The 15,054-nt window shown below is 40.3% G+C and overlaps 1 protein-coding gene across 5 annotated transcripts in view; it reads right to left on the reverse strand.

Annotated features, from left to right (window-relative positions):
* The window catches only part of PRORP (protein only RNase P catalytic subunit), a 136,481-nt gene extending 121,448 nt beyond the window's left edge, over nucleotides 1-15,033 (reverse strand). For 2 of the 5 annotated variants that reach the window (XM_057720837.1, XM_057720833.1), the window contains exons 1-4: nucleotides 14,969-15,033; nucleotides 13,343-14,628; nucleotides 11,610-11,657; nucleotides 10,996-11,128 (exon numbers count right to left, since the gene is read on the reverse strand). In XM_057720837.1, coding sequence (XP_057576820.1) covers nucleotides 10,996-11,128; nucleotides 11,610-11,657; nucleotides 13,343-14,331 — 1,170 coding nt within the window. In that variant the 5' untranslated portion in view covers nucleotides 14,332-14,628; nucleotides 14,969-15,033. Of the gene's footprint in view, nucleotides 1-10,995; nucleotides 11,129-11,609; nucleotides 11,658-12,481; nucleotides 12,539-13,342; nucleotides 14,629-14,921 lie in introns of those variants that run through there. The other 3 variants (XM_057720834.1, XM_057720835.1, XM_057720838.1) reach the window with 3 other exon arrangements.
* Nucleotides 15,034-15,054: the final 21 nt, after the last annotated feature.

Here is a 15,054-nt window from a genome sequence, read left to right on the forward strand (position 1 = left end):
GGACCAAGGTAAGGATGCCCCCTTGTACCACCTCTACTTAACACAGTACTGGAAGGTCTAGCCAGAGCAATTAAGCAAGAAAAAGAAATAAAACGCATCCAAATTGGAAAAGAAGTAAAATTAGCTTTGTTCACAGATGATATGATCTTATATAGAGAAAACCATAAAGATTACACACACAAACACACAAACTGTCAGAAGTAATAAATCAACTTAGCAAAGTATAAGGATATAAAGTCAACACACAAAAATCAGTTGCATTTCTATAAACTAATGAACAATCTAAAAAGAAAATTAGCAGAAACAATTCTATTTATAATAGAGTCAAAAAGAATAAAATACCTAGGAATACACTTCACCAAAGAGGTGAAAAACTTGTACAAAACACTGAGGAGAAAACTACAAAACACTGTTGAAAGAAAGTAAAGGCATAAATAAATGGAAACAAATCCCATGTTCATGAATCAAAAGACTTAATATTGTTAAAATGTCAACACTACCCAAAGCAATTTACAGATTCAATACAATCCCTGTAAAAATCCCAATGACTTTTTTTTTCTTTTGCATAAATAGAAAAACCCAGGCTTCCCTGGTGGTACAGTGGTTAAGAATCCACCTGCCAAAGCAGGGTACACTGGTTTGAGCCCTAGTCAGGGACGGTCCCACATGTCACAGAGCAACTAAGCCCATACGCCACAACTACTGAGCCTGTGGCTCTTGAGCCTGCAAGCCACAACTATTGACCCAGTGTGCCACAACTACTGAAGCCCATGTGCCTAGAGCCCATGCGCCACAAGAGAAACTACAGCAATGAGAAGGCAGTGCAGCACAACAAAGAGTAGCCCCCACTCTCCACAACTAGGGAAAGCCCGCATGCAGCAATGAAGACCCAACACAGCCAAAAAATAAAATAAATTAAAATAAATAAATTTACTAAAAAAAAAGAAAGAAAAACCTATCTTAAAATTCATATGGAATCTCAAGGGACTCTGAATAGCCAAAAAAATCTTGAAGAAAAAAACAAAACAAAACAAAATTGGAGGGCTTCCTAGGTGGCACAGTGGTTGAGAATCCGCCTGCCGATGCAGGGGACACAGGTTCAATCCCTGCTCCAGGAAGATCCCACATGCCGCAGAGCAACTAAGCCCATGCGCCACAACCATTGAGCCTGTGCTTTAGAGCCTGTGAGCCACAACTACTGAGCCCATGTGCCGCAGCTACTGAAGCCCACGCGCCTACATCCTGTGCTCTGCAGCAAGAGAAGCCACGGCAATGAGGAGCCCATGCACCACAACGAAGAGTAGCCCCCACTCACCGTAACTAAAAAGAAAGCCCATGCACAGCAAAAAAGACCCAACACAGCCAATAAAATAAATAAACAAACAAACAAACAAACAAATAAATTTATTAGAAAAAAACCCACAAGACTGGAGGAGCCATACTTAATGATTTCAAAACCTACTACAAAGCTACAATAATTAAAACAGTGTGGTATTAGCATAAAAATAGACATATAGACCAATGGGACAGAAATAAACTGAGACCCTCTCATATATGTTAAAAATGATTTTTAACAAGGGTGCCAAGACCATTCAATTGGGAAAGGACAGTCTTTTCAACAAATAGTGCTAAGGAAACTGAATATTCACTCACAAAAAAATGAAGTTCAACCCTTACACAAAAATTAACTCAAAATGGATCCAGGACCTAAACGTAAGATCTAAAACAATTAAACTCTTAGAGACAAAAACAGAACAAGAGCCTCACAACATTGGATTTGGCAATGACTTTCTTAGGCACAGGAAACAAAAGAAAAAAATAAACAAATTGGACTTCATGATAATTTTAAAATTTTGTGAATCAAAAGACACTATTAACAGAGTAGAAAAGCAACCCACAGAATGGGAGAAAATATCTGCAAATCATATATAGGCATTAATAGTCGAAATATATAAAGAACACCTAAAACTCAACAAAAACCCCAACCCCCATTCAAAAATGGACAAAGGACTTGAATGGATAGCCAAATGGCCAATAAGCACATGAAAAGATGCTCAGTATCACTAATCATTAGAGAAATGCAAATCAAAACTACAATGACACCAGCTCATACTCATTAGGATAGCTGCTACCAAAAAGAAAAGGAAAGCAACGAGTGTTAACAAGGATGTGGAGAAATTGGAACCCTTGGGTACTATTGGTGTGAATGTAAAATAATACAGCTACTGTGGAACATAGTATGGAGGTTCCTCAAAATATTAAAAATAGACATAGCATGTGATCCAGCAATTCCATTTCTCAGTATATACCCAAAAGAGTTGCAAGCAGGGTCTCAAAGAGATATCTGTACACCCATGTTCATAACAGCATTATTCATAATAGCTAAAATGTGGAAGCAACCCAAGTGTCCAATGATGGATGAAAGGATACACAAAATGTAGTATGAGCATACTATGGAATATTATTCAGTCTTAAAAAGGAAGGGAGGGACTTCCTAGGTGGCGCAGTGGGTAAGAATCTGCCTGCCAACGCAGGGGACATGGGTTCAATCCCTGCCCCAAGAAGATATGACATGCCACGGAGCAACTAAGCCCACGCGCCACAACTACTGAGCCTGTGCTCTAGAGCCCATGAGCCACAACTATTGAGCCCATGTGCCACAACTACTGAAGCCCATGCACCTAGAGCCCGTGCTCTGCAACAAGAGAGGCTACTGCAATGAGAAGCCCGTGCACCACAACAAAGAGTAACCCCCGCTCACCACAACTAGAGAAAGCCCATGTGCAGCAACAAAGACCCAACACAGCCAATAAAATAAATAAATAAATAAATAAATAAATAAATAAAATAAGTAAATGAATTTATTTTAAAAAGGAAGGGAAATGCTTCCTAGGTGGTGCAGTGGGCAAGAATCCACCTGCCAAAGCAGGGGAAAGGGTTCAAGCCCTGGTCAGGGAAGATCCCACATGCCATGGAGCAACTAAGCCCATGCACCATAACCACTGACCCTGTGCTCTGGAGCCTGCAAGCCACAACTACTGAGCCCATGTGCCGCAATTACTGAAGCCCATGTGCCTAGAGCCCGTGTTCCACAAGAGAAACTACAGCAATAAGAAGGCAGTGCACTACAACGAAGAATAGCCCCCGCTCACTGCAACTAGAGAAAGCCCGTGTGCAGCAATGAAGACCCAACCCAGCCAATAAATAAATAAATAATAAATTAAAAAAAAAAAAAAAAGGGAAGGGAATTCTGTAATATGCTACAACATGGAGGACCCTTGAGGACGTTATGCTAAATGAAATATGCCAGCAAAAAAGACAAATGCTGTATTCTTCCACTTATATAAGGTACTTGGAGTAGTCAAAATCATAAAGACAGAAAGTACAATGGTGGTTGCCAGAGGCTGGAAGGAGGGGAGAATGAGGAGTTACTGTTTAATAGAGTTTCAGTTTTACAAGATGAAACAAGTTACGGGGATGGATGGTGGTGACAGCCATTACACGGTATTAAATACATTCCACTGAACTGCACACTTAAAACCAAAATCTCTAGGGGGTGGAGCCTGAGCATCAGTAATTTTTAAACATACCCTAAACTATTCTAACAAGCAGCTGCGGTTGAGAACCAATTCATTAAAGGTTGCCATCTCATTTATTTTGTTTTGAACAAGAGAGTACTACTTGTTGAGAACATACAAGCCTGAAACAATTTTGATAATGATCTTTTTAGATGTTTATGCAGGTGAGCTGAAATCACACATTTTTTACAAAAGTAACAAAGAAACTCAACAAGGATTAGTACTTACTCCTTGGTTTATACCTCACATTTACAGATTACAAACAAGCTTTAAAAAGTAATACTGAAAGAAGTTCCAGCTGTTTGTTCCCAGTACAAAATAATTTAAAATGCTGAACACAATATAGTTTTAATATATATTTGCAATGAATGGTATTAGAGACTGAATTGTGGCCTCCTCAGAATTTGTATGTTGAAGTCCTAACCCTTAGTACCTCTCAATGTGACTGTATTTGGAAATAAGGCCTTTAAAGAGGTGATTAAGGTAAAATGAGATCATAAGGATGGGTCCTAATCCAATCTGACTGGTGTTCTCACGTGAAAAAGAAATCTGGACACACAGAGAGACACCTGGGATGCCTGAGCACAGAGGAGGTCTTTAGGAGGACAAACCACGAGGGGGGCCATCTGCAAGTCAAGGAGAGAAAGAAACCTCAGGAGAAACTAAACCTGCCTGTACTTTGATCTTGGAACTGTGCAAAAATAAATCTCTGCTGTTTAAACCACTCTGTCTGTGCTATTTTGTTATGGCAGCCCTAGCAAATTAACACACATAATAAGCAAAAACAAACAAACAAAAAAAAGCAAGATGAAACATCTTTGGGAAATGGGGCACATGCCACACCCTGAGAGCCCTACCCTGGATCTGGACAGGCCCTGGAATGGCTTGTCCTCTGAAATCTTAGTCTCAAATTTTTACTCACCTGCTCTCTCACCTCAGCCTTCCGGTTTTCATTCCCTTACTGTGACTATACCGTCTCTCTTCCTCCACAGTGAGACTCCCTGAGCCTTCCCAGACAAGTGCTCTCTGGCCTGCCTTCCTTCCCTATCTCGTCTGGGCCCCGCGGTGACCGGGTTAACTCTTCTATCAGGACCACCCTCCCCTGCCCCCTACTGCACTGCCACATCTAACCAACAAAACCTCAAATCTGAACCAATGCTGCACTCTGTCTTCACTACTACTCTAGGTGAGCTAAGCTCCGTTGGAAAAATATTACATCACACATTCACACAGAGTAATGTCTACAAATTCACTGATTCAAGTCTCAGCACCCCACCCCCTGCCACATCGTTCTGCTTGAGTTAGCATCTCTGCCATGCCTCTCAAGCACCATCCCAAGCCTTCTTCACTCTCTCGAGTCCTCCACTGATGCCCATCTCTCACCCTGCATCCTACCGAACATAGCACACGTCATTTCCCTCAGCTTCTTGCTTCCTATCTGTCTCCTTTTCTGTATCCACACCCATCCTCACTTCCTCTTCTAGTCTCACGAAGGTTTTTTTCATTTCTCACCTCCCCGTCTATGCTGCTCTTTTTGGCAACCCCTCCTACTTTTGAACCCTGCTCGTTAGTAATCCATTCTCTCTCCTACTTGTCCTGCTTATTCAACATTTTTATCTTTACTAACAACCCTTTCTTCATCGTATGAGCATGCATATCTCTCCCATCTCCCTAAACCCTCCCTTGACCTCTACCAAATAGCTACCACTATCCCATCTTTTTCTTCTTGTTTTCATCTAAACTTCCCAAAAGAAGAGTTTACCCTCATTGTGTGCTCACTCAGTTGCTATAAGCTGGCTGGCTTTAGCCCGCAGTGTACTATTGACCCTGCTCTTCGTAAGGTCATCACTGACTCCTTACTTAGCTCTTAAGTGGTATCTGCTCATTCTCTCAAATGCTATAGGACCGAGGGAAAAGGAGAGGCCCTCCTCCAGTCCCCACTGTGCCTTCAAAGTTGCTGCTTCTCCACCTCACCTGAGGCTTATGATGTTCATACATACCAGGGGTCAGAAATTGTTTTCTGTAAAAGGGCCAGATGGTAAACAGTTAAGGTTTTGCGGGCCACATGGTCTCTTTTGTACCTACCCAGTTCTGCGGGGCGAAAGAAACCACAGACAAGACAGGCATTCCTGTTTAGTTAAGCTCCAGAGCCCCACAATAAAGCAAAAATCACAACACGAGTCACACAAATTTCTTGGTTTCCCAGTGCATATAAAAAGTTATGTTTGTGGAATCTAAAAAAAATGGTGCAAATGAACTTATTTATAAAACAGAAATAGAGTTACAGATGTAGAAAACAATCTTTTAATGTTACCAAGGGGGGACTGGGAGATTTGGATTGACATATACACACTAGTATATACAAAATAGATAACTAATAAGGACCTACTGTATAGCACAGGGAACTGTACTCAATACCCTGTGATGGGACTTCCCTGGAGGTCCAGTGATTAAGACTTCACACCTCCATGGCTGGGGGCACGGGTTCGATCCCTGGTTGGGGAACTAAGATCCCATATGCCATCCGGTGTGGCCAAGAAGAAAAAAACAAAACAAAACAAAACACAGTACTCTGTAATGACCTGTATGTGAAAAGAATCTCAAAAAGAGTAGATATATGTATATGTATAACTGATTCACTTTGCTGTACAGCAGAAAGTAACACATTTTAAATCAACTACACTCCAATAAAAATTTTTAAAGTTATATTTACATTATATTATAGTCTACTAAGTGTGCAACAGCATTATATCTTTAAAACATAGTTTAGTGATGAGGCCCTGGAATAAGCACTGAGGAAAAAAAAAAGTACATACCTTAGTTAAAAAATACTTTATTACTAAAAAATGCTAACCATCATCTGAGCCTTCAGTGAGTTGTCATCTTTTTGCAATAGTGACATCAAAGACCACTGATCACAGATCGCCATAACAATTACAGTAATAATGAAAAAGTTTGAAATATTGCATGAATTACCAAAATATGTCACAGAGACACAAAGTGAGCAAATGCTGTTGGAAAAATGGCACTAATAGACTAGCTCGACACATTGCTGCCATAAACCTTCAATTTGTTAAAAAACGCAATAAAGCAAAGTGCAATAAAATGAGGTATGCCTGAACATAAATGAGTGTGGCTGTGTTCCAATAAAACTTTGTTTACAAAAACAAGCGGCAGGATGGACTTGGTCTGCGTGCCATAGTTTGCTGACTCTTCTTTGCTATCACCTTGTGTTGTCCCAGGCATCTGCATGTTTATTAAGAATTTGGCACGGGACTCACAGACTTCATCACCAGCCTAAGGGACAAAGCACAGTGCTTGGCACCTGGTAAGCATTCCATAATGTGACTGCAATTATTCTTTTTAAAAATTATCATATGGATACTCTAATTAGCTCTGTGGATGACCACCTAGCAATTTAGGCTCTCAGTTTCTTCATCTGCTTAACTCTCATACTCTGGATTTGGTCATCACTCCAGAGCCCTCCATCTTTCAAATCAAATTGCTAATAGACACTGATCACTCTCACTCCCTCTGTGCTTGCTCTCCAACTTCAGTGAGACTCCAGTCCACTTTTATCTCTCGTCTCCCAATCTGTGAGCTCCTACTCAGCTTTACTCTCTTCTGTCAACCTTGATCTCATGGTCCACTGATTGAGCCACCCTCTCACCTACACCCTCAACTCCTGCCTTTCCTTTTCTCTCAACTGTACCACACTAGCAAAATCTCGTACCATCCAATCCATCTGCCTTCTATATACCTGAATGGCCTAGGACTGCTGAAAATGGCTCACAGATCAATGCCCTTACAAACATACGATCTCCAGCCTTCGATGGGACTTCAGCACCACCCAACTCTCCTCAGTTCTCCCACAAATAATTCAAACTTCCAAGGCTTAAAATTCTCCTTAAGCTCCTTTAGGCTATTAAAACTTCTCTCACCTTCCAATGACCAATTTGCTTCCGGCTCTTCAGAGGAAAAACTCTTTGCCGCACCTACACACTTACTTATCCACTATCCTTAAACTCCTTTCCTCTAGTCCCAGAAAGAGTTGGTTCTACTTCAAACTACCACAAGTGCTCTGGAACCATCCCTTCCCCTTCAGATGCACCAATACTACAAAAGCTAAACCCTGAACCAATCCACCCATATGCCCTCTTTCACTGCCTGTTAACAATGGATACAGTTCTCATCCTGAGCTTCCCCATCTTAAAAACTGGTGACATCCTTTGAAGATTGTTGAGTGCTATGAGTGTAACAGGCCTAGAAGTGCCTGACATAGGCTAACCATTCCATAAATGGTAGCAATGCTATTATTATGTTAAGTCGATAGCTTAAAGGTGAAAGGCAGATGACAAAAAAATGGGATACAGAATTGGGAAGCTGCAGCGGGGAAAGAGGAGAACATCTGGAAAGAGAAAAGGACAAAATTTCCCTTGTCATAAAATGTCCCAATCCTTCGATGAATATATTCAGTTGCTTTGTGAATTATGGTAATTAAATCTATGACTACTCTTTGCTATTCTCACCACAGTCTAGAGCCTGAAACTCCTGCAGTATAACATTCTTCAAGGGGAAGATTTGCTCTGGGTTCTAAGCCTTTGTCAGCAGAGAAAACTAACAAATCTTCCTTCTATTAATCTAGAAATACAGTGATATCATAAAGAAGGAATTACGGCAGTGTTTAGCCATTAAGAGTCTTAAACAAAAGTATTCAACTAGCGATTCCATGACCGGGGCAGGGGCAATTCAAGCTGAAAGCCTGGGACATCTTGTGCCAGAAAGCACAAAAATGCTCAAAAACTGATTGGGGGGTGGGGGGTGGGAAGGAGAAGGTGCTGGGGGTGATGTGAAAGAGACACAGGAGCTGGCGTGCAGGGCTTCCCAAGGGCCAAATTTGGGACAATTTGAGCATCAAAAAGAGTAATGATGGTACTGGAGGCCAACACAGTTCATCTTTAAAAAAATGAAATAACTAGAAAATCATCACTTTGCACCCTTCCAAAGGCAGAGCTCATCTCCATGATGTGAAAAACACTGGGTGAAGAGTTAATGGGTGACAGGATATCTGCATAGTCTTGAAGTATTACTCCATGGATTACACAATTTTTCATTACAAATATTACAAAGAGAAATTATAAAGGAAAACGGCACCTTTACAGTGGAGATATCTGGCAGTCACCCTCTTAATCAAGTGATCAAACTTAGCATCATCAATAGAGAGCAACTTGCTATTACGCGGCTGCTGTGATGCAGTAAGAAGCACACAGCATTGCCTGTGTAATATAAAAGCTTTCACACCGAACTAGTGAAGGGAAGGCCATCATACAATTAGTCCACAGTCTTGCTCGTCAAAAGTGGTCCAAAGACCAGAATCCCATCACCTGGGAGGTTGTTCGAAATACAGAATCTCAGACCCAACTCCGGACAAGTGAATCATTATTTGCATTTTAAACACATCCTCAAGTGACTCTGAGGTACAAAGTTTGAGAAGCCCTGAACAAGACAAACCACCCAGACTTTTCAAAAGATGACTGTCATAAAAACAAAAAAAGGTCGGTGGGGGGGGTGGGACACGGGGACTATTCTGAATTGAGAGAGACATAACAACCAAAAGTAATGAATGAATCTTGATTGAATTCTGGGTCAGAAGAAAAAAGTTATAAAATACATCTTGGGGGAACAACTGGGAAAATTTGAATATGTCGTTTTTATTAAATGACACTGAATTAATGTCAAGGTTCTTAAATGTGATAATAGCATTCAATCACATAGAAAATTCTTATTCTTAGGAGATACAGGGCGTTCCCTGGCGGTGCAGTGGTTAGGACTCCAGGCTTTCACTGCTGGGGCCCAGGTTCTGTCCCTGGTCAGGGAACTGAGATCCTGCAAGCTGTGTAGCACAGCCAAAAACAAAACAAACAAAAAGATACATGCTGAGATATTTAAGGTAACATGTCTACCAACTTACTTTTAAATGGTTCATAAAAAACACACATAAAGAGAGAAAGCATATGTGGAATAATAATTGGTTACTCTAGATGAAGAGTCTGTAGGTGTCCACCATGCTACTTTTTTACTTTTTCTTTAGGTGGAAAATTGTATTAAATAAAAAGCTGGAGGATGGGAAGAATATTCAATTAGCTCACAACAGAAATGGTAAGTCTTTGGTAGCAAACAGCATGATTTACACAACCCTTCATCTCTCTTAATACCTACTTCAGAAGACACACATAAGGGTTCAGCAGATGTTGAATGAGCGAAAGGAAATTTGTTTAAGTTATTTTAGCTAGCAGAAATTCCTAAGGCATTAAGAGCTGCAACAGCCAGTCAGCTGTCAGAACTACAAACTGAATTTTCATTTCAATGAGAGACTGCAAAGTGTAAAGGCAAACATTTTGGGGTCAGTCTGACCTAGATTTTTATTAGTGGGGTGTCCTAGGGCAGATTTAACCTATTGAAGTCTCATTCTATCTGCAGTACAAAAATAAAAGAGTATCTTATAGGGTAGGGTAACGATTAAATAAGAAATAAGATAATGAGTATAAAGGTCTCAGCATCGTTTAATAAATGTTAATTATAACTTTATCAATAAAGTCAGCTAAAAGGTATTCCACAAAATGAAAATAACGTTTTCATGGACCAGATTTTGACTTTATTCTGAGAATTAAAGATCTTCATCTTATGAGCATTTTCTGACAATTTTAAGTAAAGGTGAGAAGGCAGAACAATTTTCACTTCTTGTTTTTATTTGGTATCTTGAAGAAAAACATTCAGTAAGATGATAGGCAGCCTTTCTCCAAGGTAACCTTTCCCCAAGGTAAAAGCTTTTACTTCAACTTAATCTAGTAAACCAGCATCAAGTACTGAAGATTAGCAACGTGAAGCTATTAAGAATGACTTTGAGAATCAAATTCAATATGACGAAGACTTGGAAATAATTTTGTCAAGTTACCTTAAACTCTCTTGACTAGAAAACTTGTGAGAAACCATAATGTTTTCATGGGAGTTTACAGAACACAGTTTTCTGGAAGCACTTAGACAAAGAATAAGCATCTATCTTTTTGGCTTAAGTGCACTTGTGCCCAGATGAAACAGGATTGACTTCAATAGATGGATGATAGTCTAACCCAATTATTTTATCAAAGTCTAAAGCAATCTCTCCTAAAGGTTGGCAACTATGGCCAGGAGGCCAAATCCAGCCCACAACTTATTTTCATGAATATGGTTTTACTGTATGCACTTATGTATTGTCTGTGGCTCTTTTCACTACAACAGCAGAGTAGAAAAGTTGCAACAGAGACCTATGGCCCACAAAGTCTAAAATATTCACTATCTGGCCTTTTAAGAAAAAAATTCTTGATCCATGCTGGAGACAAGCAATCCAAGAATGCAATAAGACCTGTTCCAGACTCACCTGAGGTGTCGTCTTTTTGTATTGGTCACCTCCATCTATCACATCCCTCATGATTCCTTCCTTGAGAAATTCATACTCTTCTGAACTCAGATGAATAGACTCTACAGTCTTTCCACAGCCCGAACACTGACCACTGTAATTATAATTGAATGTGTTAAACGATGTCCTGGAAAAGAACTTTTTCTAAAATGAATAATTCTAGGACATGAGGAAATTGGAAGACAATTTAAAGAACATTATAACCTTTGTGATTATCATACACATCTCACTTTTTGTGATCCAGATAATATAAAAAAAATAGTGTGCCAGAAAACCCAAAAGAGCAGACTGCTGGCACCCAGATAAAGTTTTTAAAGTCCTTGCTAAAACACAACAGGTAGTCCCAAAATCTCTAGGGGAAAACATTTCTGAGGCGTCACACCAGGCTCACAGCGCCTACCCAAAAAACATTTTGAGTACTACAAATTCTCCAAATGCAAAACATGACTTTTTCCTTGGCTATCCTAATTTAATTACCCTATTTCTAAGGTATTCTTAATTTTTTTTTAAATTGGTAACAACACAACCTACTAAATCTGAATCGAACAAGTTAAAGATAAAACATTGGCTTTTACCTTTGCTGGATTGTGGTGAATTGTCCCTTCCATTGTTCTCCAGGAACACTACAAAAAGATTGCAAAACCAGAGGGTCAAATCTCTACTGAACAGAAAGATATTCATTGTTTAGAAGCTTGGTAGGAAAGAGCTTTGAAAAGTTCAAGATACCTCCCTAGAATTGTTCTTTAGAAGAGTGGTTACTTACACTGCGATGGGGCTAAAGAACTGATGGTATCCTACTTTGGATCTCTTTCCCTTTGCTTCTTCTCTTGTCATCTGACTCTCATCTTTAACTCTAAATCTATTGTCACATGACCTGCCCAGAAAGCAGCTATAACCTCTAAATCAAAACTCAACTCCAGGGACTTCCCTGGTGGTCCAGTGGTTAAGACTGTGCAATCCCAATGAAGGAAGCACAGGTTCCATCCCTGGTCAGGAAACTAAGATCCTGCATGCTGTGATCCCATACGGCATGGCAAAAAAAAGAAAGAAAATTAACTCTTTCTCCATAAAGCTGCCAGAGATTGTTCCTGGCCCAGAGTAATTTATTCTCTTACACTATCGTTTTATACACCACTCTGAGATGTCTATTACTGTATTCCCAATTAAGTCATGAATGCCATTATAATAGATCTTATAAGTGCTCAGCCTAAAATTGGAGGCATTCAAAACTACTTACTGATTTATTTGCTCAATCAACTTATGCTTTCTTCTTTCTTCTTATATATAATACCATCAATTCTTATTGATTCTACTATCTTCTCTCCTTTCCCAGTTATTAATTCAAGACATCATCCCTCATTCAAACCTACAACTGCCTCCAAACAGATCTCCCTGTTTCAAATCTTAATCCCTCTCCAATCTTCTTTTCTCACTATTTGGGAGTTACCTTTTAAAAACTACTCCAAGACCAGCATTCTTGATAACAGAATAAAATCCAAAATCCTTGGCATTCAAAGATTTTCACAACCTAGCTCCTCTGTGGATATCCAATAAATGTGTTAAGATAATTAAGCATGACTGCTTCTTCAAAGCTCTGTAAAGATAACATATAATAGAAAAGCAAGAGAAAAACAGAGACGAAAGGAATGAATCTGTAGGAAAGAGCCTGAAGCCAATTAGTGGTAAAGAAATAAGAGAACAAAAGACTGAAGCAAAAAATTGGCACCCACATAGCCAGTAACATGAATAAAAGCAAAGGGAAAGCAAAGGAGAGAGTCTGGAAGAAAGCAGTCAAATGAAGGTAGGATCAAAAACAGGAAGGATAAAGATTTTCTTTTTTAACTCATATCAGGTTTGAGCAGGATCCCTCTCTCCCCTCTACCTATTCCAGGTGGTAAAATGCATAGATTAAACAGAATATATACGTGCACATTACACCAGTCACTAGGTATCAGAAGAACTTCTGAAAATACTAATATGACCCAAAGACAGTTCCAGTTTTCTTGCTGTGAACTCCAGCCACAAGTGCTATCTGTAAATATTCACATCATACTAGACACCTCAGAAAACAAATGATCCTTCTAAAAGGAAAAAACACATAAAAACAAGTGTTCTATAATTTCCCTTTTATGTCATGAGTAGAGATGAGCCCAACTTGTTTATGCTGCTTTTTTAAAGAGAAAAAAAACTTTGTCTTAAAGGGGAAACAATTTTACTAAGAGAAAAAAGTATAATCTGAATAGTAATTCTCAGCAACTAATATGGGTATTAAAATAAAAATATACATATAAACAAAAATAAAAATTACCTTTCAAACCATGTTTTTATACTGTGTGCAAATGACTCCCCAGGATATAGCTGATTATTTCTTAGGTACAAAAGAATGTCTTGTAGTTTGTCTGAATACTGATCATCTTTTATGTCTTTCCCAAAATCAAAGAAAGCTTTTAAAGTTTGCAACATAGGAACAATATCATGGCCTAACAACTCCTGATACAAATTCCAAGCTAGATTTACATCTTGATGAAAGAGGGCTCCCTGGATACAGTCATTATAGTTCTTTTTTGAAGGAACCATGACTTTTTTGATGTCCTCTAACAGCAGCAAGGCCTCTCTCCATCTGTCTGTATGGATTAATCCCCGGATGAGAAGAGTGTACGCTCCTGATTCTAAACGTTTGTATCTGGCTTTCATGATTTCATAGACGTCAATAATTTCTGATGTCTGCTTATGAAAAACACAGAGACACAAATACTTAACTAGCAAATCATAGCCTACAATACCATTGTTTTTTGCAGCTACCCAGGCCAGCACAGATTTGGCCACATCTACAGAGCTATGGCATTTAACCATCTGTAAAATGATCCAATTTTCAAAATCAGCTTTTCCTTTGAATTCTTCCTTAAGTTTATCCCACTCCTCTGAATTCAAAGGTTTTGTCGGGAGTTGAATAATGTTGCTCACAGGTGGCAAGTCATGATCTTTACTTGGAGGATTCATCTGTGATCTCTTCTTAGCCGCTCCAGCTGCAAACATGTGAGGAGAATCAGCAGAAACTTGCTTATTATTGCCCTCATCTCTTTTCCTGACGTATCTGGCCCTGGCAATCGGTAAATTCATTGCTTTGGTATTCTGTGGAGACATCGTTTTAAGAGAAAACCACTTCTCTTGGTTCCCGATACCATAACAGTCTTTGAGAAAGAGAAAGAGATGAGAGTGACCTGGGCCTAGCCCAAGGTATGGGTTGCTCTTCCAAAGCTTAGGAAGGCTTCGAATACCAGAGAAATAGAAAGTCATTATGCAGTTAAACCAGCACTAGACTGTGACTGTGAGAGAGATGTTCAAAAAGCCCCAACTTCTACAGAGTAATTAAGGGATTGGGGGTAGCGGGCAGAGAATCGAAGCGCAACTTTCTAAAAGATGATTTTCAGCTTCTCACAGACAAATCGAATGCTTTTGGAGCTAGCAGCAACGAAGCTTGGCTGAGTTCTCTCCATTAAACAAGGATATGGGGACATGCAACCTAGGTCGCAAGTTTCAGGACCAGGGGACAGCAAGAATCCTCTGGTGCCTGTAACCTTCCAGTCCGCGAACCTGAGGAAAAAGCACAAAGAAGATCGGCCGTTTGACTCACGGGGATCACAACTGTCCTTGAAAAGGGTTAGGATCCCACGGGAGCCTGGCTGCAGAAGGGGCGAAAAGTCGGAAGCACCCCCCCCTCCCCCCCACAATCCCAGGCCCACCGGCAGCAAGGACTGAGACGAAAGCCCAAGTCTAGCGGCCCTGGCCGCCAAACTCGTCAAATGAGGGAACGGGGGTGGGGAAGGGACGGAGAGCCGAGCTAGCGATCCAAGCACGGAACGGAGGTCCACGAGGGCACCACCTACCGCGCACGGATCTATCACAAACGAAGTTCACTCGATTAACCACTCACCCCGGCACTCACGCAGCGCGCAACCATAAACGCGGCGGAAACTACCGCGCCCACAATGCACCGCGACGGCCCCGGCCGCGGAGGCG

The sequence above is a fragment of the Hippopotamus amphibius genome, chromosome 2 (genome assembly GCF_030028045.1).
Source record: "Hippopotamus amphibius kiboko isolate mHipAmp2 chromosome 2, mHipAmp2.hap2, whole genome shotgun sequence".
Classification (NCBI taxonomy): Eukaryota; Metazoa; Chordata; class Mammalia; order Artiodactyla; family Hippopotamidae; genus Hippopotamus; species Hippopotamus amphibius.